This window comes from Mchenga conophoros, linkage group LG5 (assembly GCF_057382185.1).
Source record: "Mchenga conophoros isolate Kocher_MC1m ecotype Shallow Benthic linkage group LG5, M_conophoros_male_GT1.1, whole genome shotgun sequence".
NCBI lineage: Eukaryota > Metazoa > Chordata > Actinopteri > Cichliformes > Cichlidae > Mchenga > Mchenga conophoros.
The window spans coordinates 11,178,450-11,200,532 of NC_140530.1; the positions used below are offsets into that span (position 1 = coordinate 11,178,450).

Sequence of the window (22,083 nt, forward strand, 5' to 3'; positions counted from 1 at the left end):
CCCCCAAAAAAGACAAGTTATGGAATTTTCTGCAACTGAATATTTCATTAATTTTGGTTGGTCTTCCTCGAGGTTGGCCTCATTGGCTCAGTGGGCATTATAACCTACAACTCTTGCACCAATTTTGAACACAACAATGAAGCTGGAAAAATGTAGTTGTTCACCAGCATCGCAATTCCATTACTTTTTATCATGGCTTACCTTGGTGTGGTTTGCAAAGTGCTTCAGAAAGATGAGGAAATCTGTTTCTTGCACCCATCCTGATTTATTTCCACTACCAGTACTTCCTACTGGTCCATCTCTGTCACAGTGGTCTGCATAATGTATGTGTGGGAACACAAACAGTGGAGGAATTGTGTTGCCAATGGCATTAACCGCATATACAAATGCGACCAGTGAACCTCTCTCTGCTGATGTCGTTGCCCCAACTTGTTTAATATAAGTTAAAGTAATAGTGTGGTAAGTTGTAACATCTGCATTATTGTTACAACTAACCCAGACTGTTGCTGTTACAACTGACCCAGACTCCTATAGCCATGAACTAGCTAACATTACAGCCAACGGCTAAAACATTAGCACTAAAGACCTACACAGAATATATCCCCATAGACATACAAATAACACAATTTAAGTTTGATGAGTTTAACTGAAAAGCAAATAATGCTATTAGAAATTGAAATAAAGTAGAAAAACTTACTTTTTGCCATACAAATTACTTTTTTTCGTGTTAAATTGTCTGTGTTTGACAAAATGTGCTGATTTTTCACATGTGATAGCAGAACTGAATTGGGCATGCACAGGATGAGTCACATCATTTGAAACTTAGCCCTGATTGGAGAAATTGGAAGTGTTACAACTGACCCACGTTACAACTATCCCCGGTCTCCCCTACTTCAATGCCATGTCATGCTCACTGATGTGCAAACTAAACTATTTTACACGTTTTCACATTAGCGATCCGTACTACGAAGCAAGTGCAGCAGTCACCGACTCCGTTGTACTTATATGACTTAACTAAACCTAACAACCGTAATCACGATAAGGGCGGTAGTTATCAGCCCAGGTGTTCCGCATCAACCGCGTTTACATAAAGAGCGGTTTGGCGTCAGCTGACTAATCACAAACAAAGACAGATCTAGAGCTGCATATTTAACGCAAGGAGCAAAAACTGGGACGTTAGACGAGCATGAAGAATAATTTTTTTTTAAATAAAATTCAATAAAAGCGACAAAAGCCAAGAGGAAAGTTGGCAAAATCCCCCACTTTGTAATCAATACCATTACATTAAGTCACAAATAGAGCTAACTCAATAAAACCATTACATTATTTAATTGCTTGAATTTATTATTTTGCGTGTAATTTTCACCTGTTTATTTATTCCTTCTTATTTCTGAATTAGAAAAACAATTCAATCCTGAAGTACAGGATTAAAACCACGGACAGGTCAAGGTGATCTATTAGGCAAAGTACAATAGTCTCTCTGCACTATTTGTATCAAAGAAGAGAGAGAGAGAGAGTCACTGGATCATTGCTTAAATTAATATATTCAAACAAAACAAAACAAAACACCTAACTAACAATGAATTTGGCGCTGCATAGCAGACACCAGATGTGTGCTTGAGATGGGTTTTCCTATGCAGAGAGCACTGTACATGACTCACGATCTCTGTAAACTCACATAAACTCAAGAGGCCTCCAAATCAACTACAAACACTTTAAATCTTAAAAGCCTAGTGTTTAAGCCTTTAGGTTAACTTTGAAAATTGTTGAATTAACAAACATGTTTCTTAATTTAAGCCATTTTTCCCATTGGAGCTATACATCCAGCTCCACTGAATATTTAGTGTCTTATAATTACAAGGTTCATAATTTGACATAATTGTTCCTTATTTAATTTACCAAACCTAGTTATTGATTAACTTGATTTTTAATTCGCTCTTATTGTACAATTGCCTTTTTTCAAAGCTACAGAAATATAGCCCACAGCCCAGTGAAAGGGAGACTGAAGCAAATTTTATTGCCACATAATTTTCTTCTGGTTTTTCCCCCTTTTTCATAGGTTACATTTAATTTCAGTTGCTCGAAAGTGGGCAAATTTACTAAACCAAACCTTTACTCCCAAAAGTATTGATATAACTTTTTCTATTCCTCATATTTCCAAACTAAATATTTGTTACATTTATTTGAGTGAGGTAACCTTTCATTTTACGTTTAAAAAATCTTACTTCCTAGGCTGCAGGCTATATACATAGTACTTTACTTATGATTTCCCTTAGCTTAATAACCATCTGCCACTTTCTTACAGTATTTCATCTAAATCGTGTCATATAAAAAGAAATCTGAAATTGAAAGGGCACCTTAACTCAAGTGGGCTGCCCATAGACATACAGTATGCTTGCATGCAGCCTGTTGCTTTGCTGCCACACAGCGTTTACCTTTCGGTTTGCATTTTCTTGAGCGCTAGAGCCAAAGCGTCATCAACCTGCGACTATGCACTCAAAGGAACAAGCGCCACACTTCTAGCGTTTTCAGCGTTGCGACATTACATCTAGAGTAGAAGGAAATTAGTGGTATGTATATCCCTGTAGGTATGAGAAGGCTTCAGTGACAGTGAAATGTTTAATTATGGTTGTTTAAAATTGTCACCAAACATGAAAATTTGTTTGGTTTTTTTTCCAACCCGGGAGGCACAGTGGTTTGTCAAGAGTTGCTTAGCTAATGTTAGCGAGCTCGTTTTTTTTTCAAACGTATTTATTTTCACACAGAGAAAGGTGTCATAATAGTGGCTTATAGGTTGAGCCCTATTTTAAATATCAATCGAAGTTAAATGACCATTTATCCTTTTATTAACGAGCCTGGTAGCGTGATTTAGTTAGCAGTGGCAAGTGATGTAGCTAGCATTTCCTTTAGCTGTCATGCTAAGTTTTGGTTATCCAGATGTGTGACTTCGTTATATCCTCAATAATAATAATAACAACGATAACTTGAGTGCAGTTATATATCGCTTGTAAGAAAAACTAATTTATTGTACTTGAATGGATGTCGTAATGTGTGCTATCCGGTGTTTCACACATGCAGTATTCACTTGTTTTCATCACCTGCTCAGTGGTTCATGGTATTGTTTGATGCACTGACAACTTTTGTCAGTTAGCGTGTTGTTTCATATAAAATCACTGTCTTTCTTTGTTCTCTCAGGGGTGGCTGACGTTAGTGCACTATGAGTTTGTTTGGAACAAGCTCGGGGTTTGGGACTGGAGGGACCGGGGTGTTTGGAAGCACGACTACAGACAGCCACAATCCCATGAAGGTAAAGCGGCCTACAAGAGCACAACATACACTATATGTCCAAAAGTATTGGACCACACCTCTTAATCTTTGAATTGAGGGGTTTAGTGCCATTCCATAGATATAAAATCTAACAGCTAGCCATTACAAACATTTTTGAAAGACTGAGTTGTTATAAAATACTCACTGAATTCAAGTACTGACTTGCAAGGAGTTCATTGACTTCTAGATATTACACGCTTGTGGCTTGCCTCCACCAGTGTGTGAATGTGAGAGTGAGTGAATAGTGGAATTGTACGGCGCTTTGAGGGCCCCGAAAAGCGCTATATAAATGCAATCTATTATTATTATTATTATTATTATTATTACTACAGTGGGTAAAAGTAGCCAATGATTTGCTGACCCACTTACTGCAGATGTCTTCTGACATTAACATCAACACAAAAACTGTGCATCAGGAACTTCACAGTATGGTTTCCATAGCTGTCGAGCTAACATCTTTTGGATTAACAACCCAGTCCCTCTCACCCAACATCAATGTTTAAACTCACAAATGTTCTTCTGGATGAATGGGCAAAAGCTGCAGTTGCACTCCAAATTTTGTTGAAAGCCTTCACAGAAAAATAGAATGTGTTACAGCTGCCTAGGGGGAACCAACTCCATGTTAATGAATGGGATCTCATCAAAGCTGCTGTAGCTAAAATGTATAGGTGGCCCAATAGTGTTGTCAATATGTTGTATGACATAAACTTTGTTAAATGTTAAAAGGAGTCGTTTAAAACTCTATCCTCATTTTGTCACTGGTCCTCCTCATACTTCTTGTTTTTTTTGTCTTGCCTTATAGGATGTCGAAGTGACTTCACCTCCAGATGACAGCATCAGCTGCCTGGCTTTCAGCCCACCCACCATGCCTGGAAACTTCCTCATTGGAGGATCCTGGGCTAATGATGTGAGTAATTTATTCACTCGTATTTATTGCCTATGGTGGAGTGAGTAAATGAAAGATTATTACTATAGATTTATTAATACTAATCGCTAAATCATGTTGCTTAGTCCTTATATAATGTGTAATTAGCCTATTTTAAAAAGAGTGACGCATAATGTATGAGCAGGATGTGAAATTCAACATTGTTCAATAAAGGCACTATGCCTAATATACACACTTCAATATTTGTTTATACTGGCCTGAAAAGGCCTAAATAATGGGTATAATGATGGTAGTTACCAACTGTCTCTGTTAAGCTCAGCGTTGTGCTTATTTTAAAACTCACTTCTGCAGTTATTTCTAATGTGATGGCCAAACATCAGAGCTCTGAAAATCTAAACTGGGTAGATTTAGACACGAAAGGTTTCTGTCCTGTAACCTAATAAGAGAGATGTTATTTTTTTTATTGATTAAACCTGTATCTTTTGAGTGTGTTCTGTGTCCTTGTAGCTGCAGTTCCAGCAGTGTAAGAGTAAAGCAGCAGATTAGAATAGACTATGTGCACATTAGCATATGCTACTTCCGGTGCGGAAACTCCTGTGGGGAGCTTTGTTTCCGGTGTCCTATTCGCGCCTTGTTTACGGTCCAAAACAAGTTAAGCAAATGAATGAATCAAGCGGCGATTTACATTTCTATAGATGTCTTGGGCATTTACCCAATATATCTGTAAATGATAGTCATCGACTTGTCGATATTTTTCCCCCGCGCCTCAGAGCAAAACAGAAAAGGGATTCAAATGTTATATTTCTCAGCTGTCCCTCGTTTATTGCGGGTGTTATGTTCTAAAAATAACCAGCGATAGGTGAAATCAAGTAGCCACTTTTATTTTTTGACGGTGCAAAACGTTTCGTGGACATCGTGGACATACAGTACTGCACTTCAGAGTCACACTGCCAGCGATCGATGCAGCGATTCTGTACTGTACAGTAGAGACGTCACGGAGGAGATCGTCTGCAGCGATCAGGACGCAGGACACAATGTGATGTTAAAAAAAAACAAAACAACATGCAAACTTGCACTAAAAAAATCCACGACACAGCGAGGTGAAAGGTGAACCGCGTTATAGCGAGGGACCACTGTAATTTTGAAGGTAAGTCACAACATACCCTTCGTAAATACTAATGTATAGAAACCGTTACCAGCAATCATTCATTTTTTTTCACGGTTTGTTAACATGCTGTGTAGGTGTGTACTTGACTAGCTGATCTCGACATAATGGGGGAAACATCTGGTTTGACTATTCTTCACCTGTAGCTTGAATGCTGAACATTTGCCTGTTTAAATCACAAGACCAGTCACTATACAGAGATGTGCTTCTGAATGTGGACGATGTGTCTTCTGCTGCAGTAATGCAGTTCTGCTTGTGTTGAGTGATGTAAACAACTGCTTGATCTAAACGTTTTAAACGTCAAAATTGATCATTAGATTTTTTTTTTATGACACAACAGTGGTGAGTGTTCCCACCTTCTGCTCTTTGTAACTTAACGCGATCTTTCCGTTTTCGAGTTTTGGACATGATTTTGGAGTACATCTTCGCAGTAGCAATTGACTGCAAAGTAAAGCTACCCGAAATGTACAACCCCACATCCGGTCTCAAACCAGGAAGTTAGCATTTTCTCGTGCACAGGGTCTATTGTCACTTTGTCTTTCACATTCCAGCAGCAATGTGATGCACAGTTTGCACTGCTGTAACTTTACAGCAGGGCTTCATTGTTTAATAGCTCGCACGTATAAAATGTATTCAACCAACAGAGTGTCTATATAACAATTAAAAATGGCTGTAAATAAAAGCATTGGTGAGAACAAAGTACTTCCAGCAGATTTGAAACAAGAATGCTGAACATAACCTGTTCCCAACAAGGTTTGTGCTCATCGTAAGGTATCACAGTGATTTAGCCATGTAAAAAGAGAGCCACTTTTAATGACACAAAGTCTGACTTTAAGCTTGACGTAGCACACTTACCCATTAATGCTGCTTCATAGTATATCCCATTTGCTCTCTTCTGCTCTTTCTTTTTCCTCTTTGAGACTTTTATATACATCGTGCATATTTAACTTTTTGAAAATCTTAACAGTGGTTTATCGTCTGACTCTTAGGTCCGATGTTGGGAGGTGCAGGACAATGGACAGACTGTTCCCAAGGCCCAACAGATGCACACAGGTCCAGTGCTGGATGCCTGCTGGAGTGATGTAGGTTTAATGTCTAAAATGTAATCTTTGCAGTAGATGCTGTCTGGTTGTAGAGTAATTTATGATCTGCTTTTCTTTTTTTCTGTCCAGGATGGAAGCAAAGTCTTCACAGCTTCCTGTGACAAGACAGCCAAGATGTGGGATCTCAACAGCAACCAAGCCATCCAGATCGCACAGGTTGGAACAGAAGCCCAGAACAACTGTGTGGACACGAATGAAGCAGAATCCTGTTACAGTTCTCATTATTTCTCTCCATAGCACGATGGCCCAATTAAAGCAATCCACTGGATCAAGGCCCCAAACTACAGCTGTATCATGACTGGCAGTTGGGATAAAACACTGAAGGTAAAAGCAGCATCCATCACAGTAATACACAAACATGCCAAGTAGTTATATACAAACATAATAATAGAATTCCCCTAATCAAAATACAAGTGTCTGTAGTTAATTGCATCATAAGCCATCATTTAAATAAGATAAGATTCCACAAACAGAGTGTGGTCATCCAGTTCAGTCATTTAACATTACTGAGATAAAGCCTAGAAGACCACTTGGTTACATCTGTCTGTGTCAGAATCCACCTTTCATTAAAACCGGCCACTTTGAGCTAATGCAAATTTTATGTGATATTGGGTGTAAACAGAGTTTAAATGTTTCTGTTTTTATCCTGGCTGGCTCAATTTAGCTTTTGGGGGTCACCCTGAAGTGACCCTTTAACCAACCACATGTCTCATTAAGCATATACACACCTGTGGAGTGATTCCAAATAATTGAATTTGCTGAAATTTATTCAAAGACACAGATGTTAAATGTTGTTTGAGAAAATGATTAATTATAAACAACACTTAGAAAAAGCTCTCATTTTTCTATTTGTCTCTTTAGTTCTGGGATACTCGATCTCCCAATCCTATGATGTCACTGCAAATGCCTGAGAGATGCTACTGCGCAGATGTTGTAAGTGGTTTATGAGTATGACAAATTCTGATGCTCACAGAATAGACTGATTATTGATTGACTTTTTTATGTTTAATGTGCCCTGTGTAGGTGTACCCCATGGCAGTGGTTGCCACAGCTGAGAGAGGCCTGATAGTGTACCAACTAGAGAACCAGCCCTCTGAGTTTCGCCGAATAGAATCTCCTCTCAAACATCAGGTGATTTGTCTTTTCCAAATATGTGTATACCTTATGCCTCTCACTTTTGTAATTTTGTACACTGCTAAGATTCATTTTTAATCGGTGCTACATGCATGTCAAGATATTGGCATTACTACTCTTTAACCAACGTGACATCCTTGCAGCACCGCTGTGTGGCCATATTCAAGGACAAGCAGAACAAGCCTACGGGTTTTGCACTGGGAAGCATTGAGGGCCGAGTGGCAATCCACTATATCAATCCTCCAAACCCGTGAGTGACTAATACAATCCACTACTCGAATTCAAGTGTGCACCTTTTCCTTTCTTTCTTTTCTTTATAAAATTATTGTTCTGGTTCTATAATTGAAACTGAAATATGAATCACTGTTCATTCGTTTCAGAGCCAAAGATAACTTCACCTTCAAGTGCCACAGGTCCAATGGAACCAACACAACCACTCCACAGGACATCTATGCAGTAAGTTGGCCTTAATTCTGGGCCAGTGCCGGCATTGTAGATAAATATATTTTGTGAGTTTGAGTCTGTTTGCTCTTAAAGGAGATATCATTTGATGAGACTATCCTAGTTTGTGGACTTTAGTAAAGCGCTTCAGTGTTAAATGAAGCTCTGATTTATTGTAAACATTATTCTTGTTAAAAGAGAAACATGGGATTCATTTTAGTAATGATATACTCTTGGTTAAACCAACTAAGATTTGTGTAAATTGGTGCAGTTTTTATGTTTGCTTTGTTTTCCATTTTACACAAGTATAGGAGATTAAAATTTGGAATTTGTCTGCATTTCACAGAGTTAAACTTTGTAATTACAACATGCTAGTAAATAGGTGAATTTATTCAATTTATTATAAGTTCAACAGCAGGAGTGAGATCAATACAAAATTTAAAAGATACACTACAACCTGTCTTCATATAGTACAACTAAAATCCTTGCACAGTCCTCCCTTTCCTAATGATCTTAATAAGTAAGGTTTAAAAATGATGATGAAAGAACTGCAGTGTAATTTAAAATATTACATTTCATTATCTGCAATCGTTAGTGTTTTATTTAATGCTTTCTTTAGTCTTAATGTGGCTATGACTGATATCTCCATGCTTTGAGCTTTTAAATACAGTCATTATTATATAATTGCCTAATTATCTGTTGAATAAAGGCACAATTTTCTCTTGTTTTTTTGTTTTTTTGTTTTTTTTTTTCAGGGGGGGGGGGGGGGTCTAATATCTGTGAAATGAATCTCTTTCATTGTTACTTGTGTATAATTGTTCTTCCTATTTTATGTTTTCTCCCACCAGGTGAATGCCATCGCCTTCCATCCTGTCCATGGCACTCTGGCTACCGTGGGCTCAGACGGACGCTTCAGCTTCTGGGACAAAGATGCCCGCACAAAGTTGAAGACCTCAGAGCAGCTCGACCAGCCCATCACAGCTTGCTGCTTCAACCATAATGGCAACATTTTTGCGTATGCTTCCAGTTACGACTGGTCAAAGGTAGGCGCTAATAAATCGTTACAGTTGTTGGATCAGTACTCTAGTTAGCAAAGCTTGCCTTTTCACTCTGACTTCTACTCGTCATCATTCAGGGCCATGAGTACTACAACCCCCAGAAAAAGAACTACATCTTCCTGAGGAACGCCGCTGAGGAGCTGAAGCCTCGGAACAAGAAATGGTGAGAGAAGGGCAGTTAATGTCTATAAACCTGGAGACCGTGGTCACTGGACACGGCTGCCCTGTTTCCTCAGACTCTCACAGGGGCCTTTCAAGGGCATGCATGGATGTGTGAAGTAAGGATACTGATACGATTCAGATCTCAGCATCGTCATGTACTGCTTTAAGTAGCTTGTACAGACCATAAGTTTTGCTGAAGGTTTGCGTGGTTTCTGCTGTGATAATGTATTGAAGCAGCTTTTGCACCTGTACAATCAAAAAAGCACAGGATGAGGCCTGCTGGCTACTTTAGAGCACTGAGTTTGAAAGTCTTTAGCCTTTGCAGTGTAATTCTCAGCACAAAAAAATGTATTTAAAGACAGATTTCATTAATTTATTAAATTATTGAGAGATTTATTAAATTATGGGCAGTGAAAAATGTATTTTTATAAATGGATTCATCAAAAGTTTCCATTAACTATGAATTGTAAATGTTGATTTATGCCTGTAGTGATGCATTTCTCTGCTGTATGGTGATGTATTTCTTGACTGTTATGTGCAAAAAGGAGCAAATTTTCAGAAATAAACAAAAAAAGACGAAAAGAAACCTCAGAATGTTCCCTGTCACTGACTGCTCCCTCCTGTCTCCAGATTCATCGTGCCAAGTCACATCTTTTGTGGAGAAATTCAGACGGCCTGCTGCTTTAGTGTGTATACGCTCGAGAAAGACTCCTTCCTTACGACAAACACCTGGACCAATGCCGTTGGGCTGTGTACTGTGCATGGACCAATCAGAAGGGCCTATCCATCCTGGCATTGATGACAGCTGCATGACAGTTGGTCTTAGAGGGAGAGGGCTTTATTTGGCATTCATCTGGATGTTATGGTTAATTTTTTTTTTAATATGTCCAGCTTTTTATTTTTTACAGCTCTTCATTTTCTTGCGATTTGCTGTTACCCATGGTTTAGCTTCATTAATGAAACTCGGAAACTGTATAAATAAATATGTGTAAACACTTAGATTTGAACATGTTTATTCCAGCCTGAGGGAGAGCCCAGCTATTTTGCTGTCTCGATTGTTGAGAGTTTGGGGAACTGTACCCTGCATCTAAAAACATCACCTTCAAACATCACCACTGTCTCTAATACTTCAGCTGTTTATTTCTCTGTAGGTGTTGGGAATAATCATAAAGTTAAGATAAACTGAACATCTGGCTCACAGTGTCTCCTCCTCTCTGCCTATGTTAATCCAAGCTAACCAGCAGGTGGAGCATTTTGCCCTGTATGGTTTTAATTCCAGCTGTTACTTATAGAAAAGGCCAGGGAGCTTAAGCAGGACAAATGATATCAAAGTTAAACACTGGGGTTTTTGACTGAGGCACAAAGCTGGAAAAGGGAGGGATTTATCAAGAGGATATGAATGAGGTAGCAAGACGAGCTACAAAGGGCATGCGAGAAAAGTGAAGCAGTTCATAGGGGAGAAGGTGTGAATTAAATACCTTTTTTATTGAGGTCATTAGAGTATCATCTCACTGTCAGCCTGACCCTTGGTACTTAGCATTGGAACTCCAAGGCACTGAGGGCGGGAAGATGTGCTGCTGCAACAGTTCATCGGCTCACCTCGACTTTCATGACGTGATGCTTGTGACACTTCTCTGGGTCCTGGTTCCTCAGCAGTTCACCCGCTGCACCAAACTCTTTTGATTAGCTGAACAGAAAGTCCAAGTCAAATAAAGCGATTAACTGGAACTCCAAGGCAAAATGGCAATTTAAACTTATTGTATGAGGCCTGACCTGTTGCTTTCAGCACTTACAGCTGAAGGCATCACTGGGTCTGTTATTAGCAGTACATAGAGAATGCAACATCTGGCAAGACATTTTTACACTTGCCCCATTAATTTCTCAGTATACTATCAAAAAATACGGCTTAACCAGTCTGTTAACAGAATGCCCAACCATGTAAAGCTATTGGAGTCATGGCATCTGGCTCAAAAGAGTCAAAGACTATATATGGTAATATTATTAGGGGCTATTCCAGCCTTTTGAGATGTAAAAAAGTTTATAGTGATCATGAGACTGAAGCACTTTCTATGTGCTGTAGATGAGTGACTGTTTTATGTCGACTACATGATAAACATGGAAATCAGGAGCTTATCATGACCATGTAAGGCTCCAGAGTTTGTGTATGTGAGCTTAGCTGCTCTTTCAGCGGCCCCTTTTTTTCATGAGCATTGAGAGTTTAATCATTAGCAACTCTTTAACTTTTGCTATCTGCTCAGGCTATAGCTGCTACCTCACGATTCCAAAGTCAAACGAGAGTAAAATAAGCACTATTTTAAGCTCTGGGTTAGGTGTTTTAGGAAAGAAGCTGAATCCTTTACTTCCTCGTTACAGAACCATGTCTGCCACATGGTTCCGCGCTTTTTGCCGTAGTGTGCGGCTTTTTCTTTGTGTTTGTAAAAGACAAAAGCAGGTGCAGCACAGCGCCGGGAAAGGATGAAGGGGGAAACTAGCAGGAGTGAGCGCTGCCAAGGCCGGCACCTAGGCTGTAAGCCGATTGGCTGGCAGCGGAAGGGGGCGTGGCCCGGGTAACTGCACTATAAATGATCCCAGCGGTTCCTCTCAGCAGCGAAGCAGCAGGCATCCTCGACGCGAGTTCACGCGGACTGAGTCGTGGATATCATCAGGTTGCTGCAACTTTGAAAAAACATAAAAAAGAGTTGGAGAAGCTCGAGTGAAACATAGCGAGACTGGGCTTGGTTTCTCTGATGCTGGGACTCTGTTAGCTCTAAGTCTTCCGCGTGCCAAGTACTGGTCTCCGGCTGATCCAATGCTTCTTCATCAGTATATGAACGGAGCCCTGGACGTCATGCATCCCACAGCGCTTCAGAAAGACACTACTTTTACCAAGATCTTTGTCGGCGGGCTGCCGTACCACACAAACGATGCCTCACTTAGAAAATACTTTGAGGCCTTTGGGGACATTGATGAGGCTGTGGTGATAACGGACCGACAGACCGGCAAATCCCGAGGATACGGCTTCGTAAGTAGAAGCAAAACTTTCACTATCATCCGCTCGCTTTCACGACATTTAGCGCAATCAAACCGTATCATTTATCAGCTAAATTCTGTTTGTGTCTACATAACAGCGATCTTTTTGTTTGCTGCTGTGTCTCTCTCTCTTTGAGTTTTGTGACTCCGCATAATACAGCATTCAGTCATTCAAATACATGTCAAATGCACCCCCACCACAACCCCTAACACACACACACACACACGCGCGCACACACACTGAGGCTTAACCGCACAATTGCGCAGCAGCATCTCCGTTTTTGCCTGGCTGGCTGTTATTTTAGCTTAATGAGGATGAGGGCTCACACAAGTTGATGGATAACTAAGAAGATTATAATTCAACATATGTCTGATGTTACCCCCCAAACCCACCCAATCAAGTCTCCCCCACCTCATTCACTCCTAAACAGCCTCGGCTTATGGCTCTTGGAAGTGTGTGTGTGTGTGTGTGTGTGTGTGTGTGTGTGTGTGTGTGTTCTTGCTGGCTTTATATGGTTATTTTGGAGCAGTGGGGAGGCTTACTTTGTACACCCTGCCCTCCATTGTCAAGGACCGGAGCACATGATTTACATCACATCTTGGCTGCTGAGAGAAATTCCAGCATCAGTAAATTTGGCTTTATCCCATTCCCCACATGTATGTTAAGTTTCCCTTTGATCGCATCATTCTGCAAGCTGAACTTGTTGACTTGTGCTTAAACCTGCTGTTTATGAGGTCATCGCATTGTGTTGATTGGAACTGTGTTTGGCCATAGTTGATTTACGCTGTGTTAGTGAGAAGTGTCAAAGAACCCCTGCAAAGCCCAGTGTAAAACTACATTAAGAGGTGAGTTGTCTTGTTCTCGCAAGACAAAGACCTGCACTCTTTCTGACACAAAGAACAGAAGCGCATAAGAAATGCAAATATTTACTAGAACTTGGAAAGCTGCATCAGCCCAAATAACGACCTCTCGGGCCAAAGAAGGAATGGAAAACGGTTATGTGTTCATGTTTACCTCTAACGGCACAATTGTAAGACAATTGCTCTCTTGTGTTTACACATCAGCCTTCTAACTGAGAAGAAAGCCCGTCCTGTGAGTCTAGCTGGTATCGAGCGGCTTCGCGAGGAGGCTGGTGTTTCAGGTTAGACAGGCTCAGGGTGATATGGGTGCTGCCGAGGATGATACACAGTGGCACGATGAGCACTTTATGCTGAGTTACATTTTTTTTGTGTGTGTGTGTGTGTGTGTGTGTGTGGCATGAGGCAACCTGCTCACTCTATTTTTCTGAGGGTTTCAGTTGGAGCAGAGGTAGCTGGCAGCAGGGCAGGGGAGTTGCCCAAAGCTGAGTACACCTCTTTTCTTTTTTTTCTTTTTTTCCTAAACACACTTCAGAGGTGGATTAGTAGAACCCCCCCACAGCAAGGCTCTTCAGTGTAAACACGGCCTCGTTCCTTCCTGTGTGTTCACAACACAGGCCCTGAGTGGGCTTTGTTCCAGATCCTTCCACGATGAAGAGGCTTTTTTTTTTTTTTTTTTTTTTTTTTTTTTTTTTAAATGGTCCACTTAAACAATGCAATCTGTGGCCTACATTCGCTGCTCGTTTCTCACACAGAGGTGACTCGGTGTTGGCAGAACATGGCAATCAAAACAGAAGGCCTCAACTAATGCCAGGAAGGGGTGGACTAATACCAATCTCCTTATTTTGGCCCTAATTGGATAAGCTCCTTGTTGCTCTCCCCAGATCCATATTTCAGCAGCTCTGCCCATGGCCGTGTGGCAGCTGAGTGGCCGGCTACTGCTGTTGTGGGCAGTTTTCAAAGATTATCATTGTGCTTTGTTTGTAGTTTCCCCTTCTTGAGAGAAACGGGATCATAACAGAAGAAAGCCTGTAGGGGTGGGGGGGCTTTCGTGAAGACCAAAACCTGTTTTGTTTTTTAATTTTTAAAGCGCGTTTTGGTTTTGTTTTGATTTGTCAGACCAAAGCCCTGAAGCTATTTGTAACATGACGCCTTTTTTCCCTCCGACTGTGCCACCAGGTGACTATGACAGATCGAGGAGCAGCAGAGAGGGCCTGCAAGGATCCCAACCCCATCATTGATGGCAGGAAGGCCAACGTCAACCTGGCTTACCTGGGTGCCAAGCCTCGTAGTTTACAGACCGGTAAGATGAGGTTTATTTGGTTTAAAATGGAGCACTGTAACAAAAAATAATTTCCCCCAGGGATCAATAAAGTATTCTGATTCTGATTTCAAGACTTGTTGCAAGAAAACAAAAGTTATCAGTATCCATAAAACTGAAAGCGGGTGTGAGGTTCAAACTCCCATCAGAACTACAGATTGCTTGACAGAATGAGGTCACCATCATCAAAAGATTATTTAATACTTGTTTGAGTTCTTGGGAAGGCCTAGACGTCATCTTTACAAACTGATTAGCTAAAATACACCCCACCCCCATGAGGGCTAAAAACTATAATTAACTGTGCAACATGTGTTCTTAGCTTGCCACTATTTATGGGCCGAACGACACCCAGTTTCCCAAGTGCATACATGTTGGTACTGTTGCTCGCCACACATTTGAAATTGTTGTTCTGTGGCAGGATCGAAACAGGCGCTGCCTCTGTCTCCCCATGCCCTCTGTGTATTGTTCTCTAGCCCTCCTCTGTAAATGCAGATGTGTGTCTGACAGCCAGCCTCCTCTCTTGCAGGCATATCCATCGGAGTGCAGCCCATCCACCCAGCGCTCATCCAGAGGCAGTATGGGTAAGTGAGAGGGAGTGGGCGCTCGCTTAGCTCTGTTCGCTCGCATCACGCTCTGCGCAACGCCGCTAGGCTACCATTTCTTTGACAAACAGGGCCTCTGGGAAGCACACGTCAGTTTCTGTGTCCACATGCAACTCCACAAGTAGCCTATTAGCATATTTGAGTTTTGTAGGGCCGGGAGATGATTCGCATATCTGTGGTAATAGAAGTGCATTCCAGAGGTGAATGTGTGACTCACTTGTTAACTTCTGGCAGGAGCCTGTTGACTCGTGTACCTGCCTGACCGGGCTCTGTCACTGAGAAGACTTTCTCCAAGTGGCTTTGTTGTAGAAACAGCCTGGATAGCGTCTAGGAGCCACGGTCTGCTGGGCAGCTAATGAGCATTTCGCTAGAGTAATGACACCCCCCCGCCCCCGCCCCCCTACTCTAACCGACAGCTCTCAGATATCATCCTTAAAGCTACACCACTGCAAAACACTCAGCTGTCTGGAGGAAAATGCAAGAAACACAGGGACAGGTTTTGAAATAAATTGCTTATATATTAGAAAAAACAGTTCTTCCATGCTTTAGTCTTAAAAAGATGCAAAATTTTAAGCCCATCATTAACTAGCCTGATGCTTAGTTTTTTATTGTTAGGACTTTGTGGTGGTTTGAGAGTGATTTATCACAACTGTGTATGTGGTTTTGTTTTTGTTTGGGGGTTCTTTTTTTTTTCTTTTTTTTTATTGTTTTTGTTTGTTTGTTTTACTTTGGATGTGCGTATTTTACTGGGTTTTATATGACCATTAACTACATATTTATGCTTTTAGATTTTGCTTTGTGGCTTTGGTTGGAGTTTGCTTCAGTTGTGATTGAACTCTTCTATAAAAAGGAACAAGAGCAACAATGACTTAGTAAAAAGCAGTGTGGATTGATATAGAAAAGTAATTTGTAAGTTGCTGCCCTATAAGGTATATGTGAGCTTCATGGAAATCCCAGGACAGTCCACAGGGACGATGACAAAGTAGGAAATATATTAGTGGTTATTGAGAACAGTGAAGCCGAAAGACTTAAGACTCTTATGAGGACTACTTATGAGCCATACAGCGTTCTGAAAGATATCACAAATTCTAAATTATAGGATTCCCATGGGGGGGGGGGGGGGGGTGTCCTTTCATGTTCCAAGACCTTAAGAAGGCACAGAAAAGTCCCATGTCCACAGTCCTACTGCACAAAGCATGGATGGTACCAGACCCTGAGAGTTTGCCATATGCAGTGCCGGTTTGAGGCATGCATCTGACAGGTGCTGGTTCATGTTACAGTCTTGACACCCCCCTTAATTTCCCATGAACGCCACCCCAGAGACGTGGAAAGGCACACAGAGCACCTGTCCTCCTGAGTTTCTTCTGCATGGCACCCAGACTTCCCTAAGCTGCAGAGTGTACAAGTGGCTTTTCTTTCAGCCCCCCCCCCCCCCCCCCCCCCCCACACTTGACAACATATGGCACGAGGAGGACATGATCTGAAGTAGGATTTTTATACAGTACTCAGAGCGTCTCAGTGGCGGTGGTGTGCCGGTTACGGCTTGCTGCTCTGGATGTGTGTGTATAGCTGTGGTCAGCAGATGTGGAGGAGTGTGAAGCCCTGAGGGGGCCACTGAGGCCAGGGACATTGTTTTGATGGCGAGGAGATGAGTTGTCAATATGCTTGCTTCTCGTGCATCACACAATTTATATGTATATTCTTTTGCATTCTTTTTTTTTTTTTTTTTTTTTTTAACTTTCATTTCTCCCCTTACAGTGTTGCAACTGCCGGGGTGTCAAAAGGAGATATTGAAAACTGACACCTCTGTGAGACTGAGACGGGGTAAAAAGCGAATGAGGGGGAAGGGTATGGGAACCCTGGTGTTGTAGGCTTAATGCTTTAATGAGACTGTGCCTCCCTTGGAAACGCACCTCTACAGGTGTCAAACAAAACACGTTTGTTTTTTTGTTTTTTTTCGTCTGTCTGACTTCAAAGAACAACAGGTTCCTTTTAACAAAGAGTGGAGGCCCTCTTCAAGGTGCTGTAAATGGGTTGTTAATTTCTCGCCCTATCCAGTCCTGTCTGTTTCCCCACTCTGTGTTATGGTGAGTCACGCACTGAAACTTCACTTGTTATCATGTAGAAATATTTAGCTGCTCAGTGTGTGACGCGAGCGCAGGATTTTTCCCATCACATCGTTATGCAGCCTTCATTAATGACAGCGAGTTCAGCTGCTTATATTAGTAATGTTTACGGGCATCAAATGGTTTCTTGTAAGCTTGTCTCTCTGGTGTCTCAGCCTGCCATTCTCAGAGTGTCACTATGTGAGGTGCACACAGACTGGCAGTCAGCACAAAACCAGCTGACGGCCAGTCTGATAATCTTCGGGCCGTCATCAACATTCCCCCCACCACTTGGCATCTGTGGCCTCGTCCCCAACTTGCCTCGGTACCATCTTTTTTTTTTTTTTTTTTTCCCCCTTCTCTCACTGTATGTCTATCTGTTCCTCTTCAGACACAAAAGATCTAATTCAGGACTTCTTTGTCTCTCATTTTTGTATTTCTCTTCACCTACACAAGGTCACTTGCCTGAGGCCAAAATCTGCCTCAGAACATGCGAACTCATTATGCACAAGGCGAGTGAAAGGGCATACATATGCCCCGCAGCATTAATGTATGGCTATCTTTGAAAGCTGTGTGCAGAGTGAATGTCTCTCTGTAGAATGCGCTCACGGGTGGGGGTTGCCCTCATTTGCTTATGCCTACTTGTTAAAAGCCACTGTTTTGTTTTGTGCTCAGACCACTGGCACTAGAACTCATTTCCCCTTCACTTGCCAGATGACTCATTTGTTGTTTGAATACAATACAAGTTTTATGGAGTTTGAATTTTCCATTTGAGATGATACCTGAAAAATGCTTCTCCCCCCCCTTTCTTTCTTCCCTGCATCTATTTAACCACACAATAGGACGTTAATGTTACTGCTGACAATAATCACTCTTATGCCATGGTTGCTTCCTGCTGCCAGCTGACCAGTGTGCCAGCAGAGGATGAGAGGATGCCCACAGTACTCGGACTAGTCCCGAGAAGGGATATGGCAGAAAATATCTACCCACCCGCCCCTCCTTCCTCCCTCAGCCAGCCTCTCTCCAAGGTGCCAGTGATGGCTTGAGAGTGAAGTGCCGTGTGCTGTGATGGACTGGAGTGCCTTTTTATCTTTACCCTTCTGTGTGATATGAAGTGAAGAGGTTATCCTGATTTGTACTGTGACTCTTTCCCTATTATGGCATGGTTTGGGGTTTGCAGTGGCAACGGGTGTGTGTGTTGGCGGGTGAATAAATGGGGAGGGCAGAAATATTAGACAGGTGTGTGTGTGTAAATGAGTGTATTGAGACTATGATGAAATCCCTATCCTGCATGCTTAAGTTTTTGTGTTTGTTTTTGGTTGCTTGATAGCTGTGTTTTAATACTAACCTTCATCTAATGCACTGAATCTGTGTGAGAGGGGAAAACGATAAGACTGAAACTTGAAAACAGTCCATGAGAGGAAGATTTTATTCAGCACTGAGATGTGGTTGAAGAGTGTAAGTCAATGTGACATTTTGTTGTTGCTATCTTGCCTTTGTCTGCGGATCCCCCCCCCCCCCTCCCCCCCAACCCCCGCCCGCCCCACCCTGCCCACCACACGACTGCAGGATCCGGGGTCAAGGCTCTCTCAATAGTCAGTTATATCACCATGTATATGAAAGAGGGGGGCTCTTTTGCTTGCTGCCATCACTAATCCCTTTATACAACAAACTCCAAAGATGTACTTCAAATCCTGAGTAAAAATAGACTAATCTAAAACCCTCTCCACTCCCATTTCTTTTGTGGATAAAGTGGCAAAGCAAAGACTGTACAGTCCCCAGACCCCACAGCTCTAATCAGCTACATCTGAGAGTCTGCCCATGTGGCCTGGCAGAGCCTCGCACCCAACCCCGATGAGCTCCCCTGCCACCATAATCCCCCTCCCCTCCCCAGCTAACATGTTCACCTGTTGTAGTGAGATTTTCAAACTAAGCCAGAACAAGAGCAACTGCAACTTCTGCCGGGTGTGTGTGTGTGTGTGTCTAGTAAGTGAAGTGCAGCAGCTGTTAAAACACTCTGCTGATGCCTGAGCTTGAAAACCTGCCAGTAACGGCTGACTCTATCATCCACCCCCTCCCTCCCCCGTCCTTCCAGGAGGGCCTATCCAACAGGTTCTGTAGCTTTTACTAACTGACACTGACGGAGGGTTGAGTCTGCCTCCCTCACCTCTTTTGTGTGATTATCCTTAATAACAGTGGATTTCTGTGGGAGTTCTCAAAGTTCTGGACACTAGAGTGTATATTTCTAACATGCTCGCCCTCTGGTCGCAGTGTAAACAATGGAGCCAGGTGTTGGATTTCTCTTGTAGTAGTTGTTTTAGTCCTCTGGTCTAACGCCCCCCCCCCCCCCCCCCCCCCCCTTGTGTCTGTGTGCAGGTTGGCCCAGCCTTACATCTACCCACAAGCATATGTGCAGCCCAGCCTGGTGCTGCCCACTCAGGTTTCTACTTCTGTCAGCACCAGCCCGTACCTGGACTACAGCGCAGCCTACACCCAGTACGCCCAGGCTGCCTTTGAGCAGCAGTACCCGTACGCCGCCTCCCCGGCTGGCTTCTTGGGCTACAGCTACACCGCCAGCCCCACAGCCACTGTTGGGCCTTCCACCGCCACCACAGCCCCACCTACCGTACATCCCACTCTCCCTTCTGCCACTGGCACTGGTGCAGCGTTCCTGCATTACGCCCCACAGCAGCACATCCAGCCAGACCGTATGCAATGAGCAGGTTGAGGAGCAGAGGAAGGGGTGCAGGAGGAGGAGATGGAGGTGGAGTGGTTGCAAGCCTTTGGACAGAGGATATTGAAAAATGCCCTACGGGGTGATCCTGCTGTTGCCAGAAGTAGCTTTCAGGAAAAAAGGGTGGGACTATTGCACTATATGATCAGGATGAGCTTTTGGCTCATTGGTTAAAGGGTAAAAGTAGTGGGAGGACTAAGGTTCAGGTTGAGAAGCTGAGCAGTATATGTGGCTGCTTCCGAGAGCTTCCAGAAGCTGACACTTCTTCTTTTTTCTTTTTTCTTTTTTCTTTCTTTTTTAATTATTATTATTATTATTATTATTATTATTATTATTTTTTTTTTTTTATCCTTCTTTATTAATGTCCTTGTCCATGTTTTATTTCTATGCTATTATTATCAATGTTCGCATGTTTCTCTGCTCAATCAGTGGAAGTTGTATATGTCCATGGTACATGTTGATGTTTTGAGAGCTGTCGGGGACATGTTAAACCCCTGTTACCTCCAGATTCCCGTGGATCTGGGGTGGATATGAAGGGCAATGCTGCTTTAGGACACTGGGGGAACAGTCAGAGATGAGGGTGTACCCGGTGCTATACACAGTAAGGCAGAGCACTGCCCCATGAACAAACCTCCAGTGTTCAGCACCACACAGGAGGGACAACAAGAGAGTTCACCTCAAGAGGTAACAGAAAGTTTCAGTATAAGACTGTCGGAGCTCCATTGTCCCAAGATGATGTCAGGACTACACACTTATTTTATTTGAAGAGGCCTTAATTTAAAAACAATAACAACTCCCTCTTTGAAACTTAAGTGCCCCTCCCACACCAGAGAACCAAGTGCAGAGAGTTCCTTGAAACTGACCTGACTGTTTCCAGCAGTCACATTTATCTGACTTGGGTCTTGATAATTTCAGATGGATGTAGATAATCACAAGCAGTATGTGGCCGTACGGGGACCAGGAGCTTTGTATATCGATGTTTAAAGGTAGCTGACACTGAGCTCAAACACCAGTGTTGTTTCTTCTTTTGTCACTGAGATTGTCAAACTGTTGCTCTCAAAAAGGACATTCATGTACAGCATTTTAATGTTGTCTGTCATTAAGTACATTTACAATATTTATATGTAGGTATTTATAAGAGGTACTAAGTTAAAATAGCTTTTTTTTTTGTTTCGTTATGACTACAGTTATGGCACTTAAGTCATTTAACTTGCAGAGACACAGCTGCACCCCGTCAGTGGATTTGACAGCTGGCTCATTGATGCCCATTCATATTTTCTGGAAATGTTCTATTATTTTTTTTTATTTTTTTCTCCAATAAGAATGTCTTTTACAGTTCCTTCAAAGAAGCCATACCAAAAAATAAAATAATTTGTACTTAAATATGCCTCCTGTTGTCTTCTGTCTTTATTATTAATGTGAAGTGTCAACGATGAAAACCAAAGAGCAAATTTATGTCATTGCATTTGTAACAAAATACACATCCTGCTGTGTGTGTGTGTGTGTGTGTGTGTGGGGCAATGAGTGCTGTCAGGTCTTGCATATGAGTGTTGGGGGTGGGGGAGAGCAGGAGGCCCAGACTTTTATCAAGCAACAACAACACCTTCTCAGCAGAGCTGGGTGTTCCCTTGGACCGTGCACTTTGCTTTCGTTCCCTTGCTGAGGCTTTAGTATGAAACTTAAATAAAAGGTGTTTGTCAGAAAGTGCTCTGAGGCCCATTATGCTGAGCTGCAAGTAACTTTTTTTTTTTTTTTTTTTTTTTTTTTTTTTTTTTTTTTTTTTTTTTTTTCCTCCTGTCTCTGCTAAACAAGGCTGCCTAGCACTGTCTCCCAGCAGCATTTTTTTTCCCCCTGTTTGTGCTTACATCAGCTTCTTTAGGGGATATGTCACTTCTAAAACCCCGCTAAGCCCGGGAAAACGAAACGCAGGCAGGGTTGTAAGAAACAAAAACACATCATTTTGTTCTCAACCTCAATTTTATCCATGCAACAATGATTTACAATATCATCCTGAGTTCAAGGGATGTTTTTATTTTTTTTTTTAGGTGCTATTGTTTTTCATTGAAATCCATTCACACCTTATTCATGCTAGAGTTACACTTGGACATGTTTACCTTCAAGTTGTTTTGTATGAGTTTTATTGCATGTAATTATTTG

The 22,083-nt window shown here is 42.0% G+C and overlaps 2 protein-coding genes across 3 annotated transcripts; both read left to right on the top strand.

The window, feature by feature from the left end:
- The first annotated feature begins 2,430 nt into the window (after positions 1-2,430).
- On the top strand, positions 2,431-10,045 carry rae1 (ribonucleic acid export 1). Of its 2 annotated transcripts, XM_085273243.1 has the most exons (13): positions 2,431-2,570; positions 3,196-3,307; positions 4,130-4,234; positions 6,368-6,460; positions 6,551-6,637; positions 6,719-6,805; positions 7,343-7,414; positions 7,505-7,612; positions 7,759-7,865; positions 7,996-8,071; positions 8,905-9,099; positions 9,192-9,277; positions 9,907-10,045. In XM_085273243.1, coding segments are annotated over exons 2-13 (1,107 nt in total). In that variant the 5' UTR covers positions 2,431-2,570; positions 3,196-3,217; the 3' UTR covers positions 9,908-10,045. The 2 variants fall into 2 exon arrangements, with proteins under 2 accessions (XP_085129369.1, XP_085129368.1); XM_085273242.1 differs by lacking the exon at positions 9,907-10,045 and having other exon boundaries at positions 9,192-9,281.
- A 1,843-nt stretch (positions 10,046-11,888) lies between these two features.
- On the top strand, positions 11,889-21,313 carry LOC146573822 (RNA-binding protein 38-like). The gene is made up of 4 exons (XM_085273244.1): positions 11,889-12,298; positions 14,344-14,467; positions 15,012-15,066; positions 19,569-21,313. Exons 1-4 carry the CDS (start codon positions 12,086-12,088, stop codon positions 19,909-19,911), a joined length of 735 nt encoding a protein of 244 aa, XP_085129370.1. The 5' UTR covers positions 11,889-12,085; the 3' UTR covers positions 19,912-21,313.
- The last annotated feature ends 770 nt before the right edge of the window (positions 21,314-22,083 follow it).

What these genes read in the sequence shown, in the direction of transcription:
- LOC146573822 (XM_085273244.1), top strand. Translation starts at nt 12,086, where the DNA reads ATGCTTCTTCATCAGTATATGAACGGAGCCCTGGACGTCATGCATCCC. An exon ending in AATCCCGAGGATACGGCTTC is followed by an intron (nt 12,299 to 14,343) that starts GTAAGTAGAAGC and finishes CTGTGCCACCAG; the next exon opens with GTGACTATGACAGATCGAGG. An exon ending in CTCATCCAGAGGCAGTATGG is followed by an intron (nt 15,067 to 19,568) that starts GTAAGTGAGAGG and finishes GTCTGTGTGCAG; the next exon opens with GTTGGCCCAGCCTTACATCT.
- rae1 (XM_085273242.1), top strand. Translation starts at nt 3,218, where the DNA reads ATGAGTTTGTTTGGAACAAGCTCGGGGTTTGGGACTGGAGGGACCGGG. An exon ending in GTTGGGATAAAACACTGAAG is followed by an intron (nt 6,806 to 7,342) that starts GTAAAAGCAGCA and finishes TTGTCTCTTTAG; the next exon opens with TTCTGGGATACTCGATCTCC. An exon ending in TATATCAATCCTCCAAACCC is followed by an intron (nt 7,866 to 7,995) that starts GTGAGTGACTAA and finishes CATTCGTTTCAG; the next exon opens with AGCCAAAGATAACTTCACCT.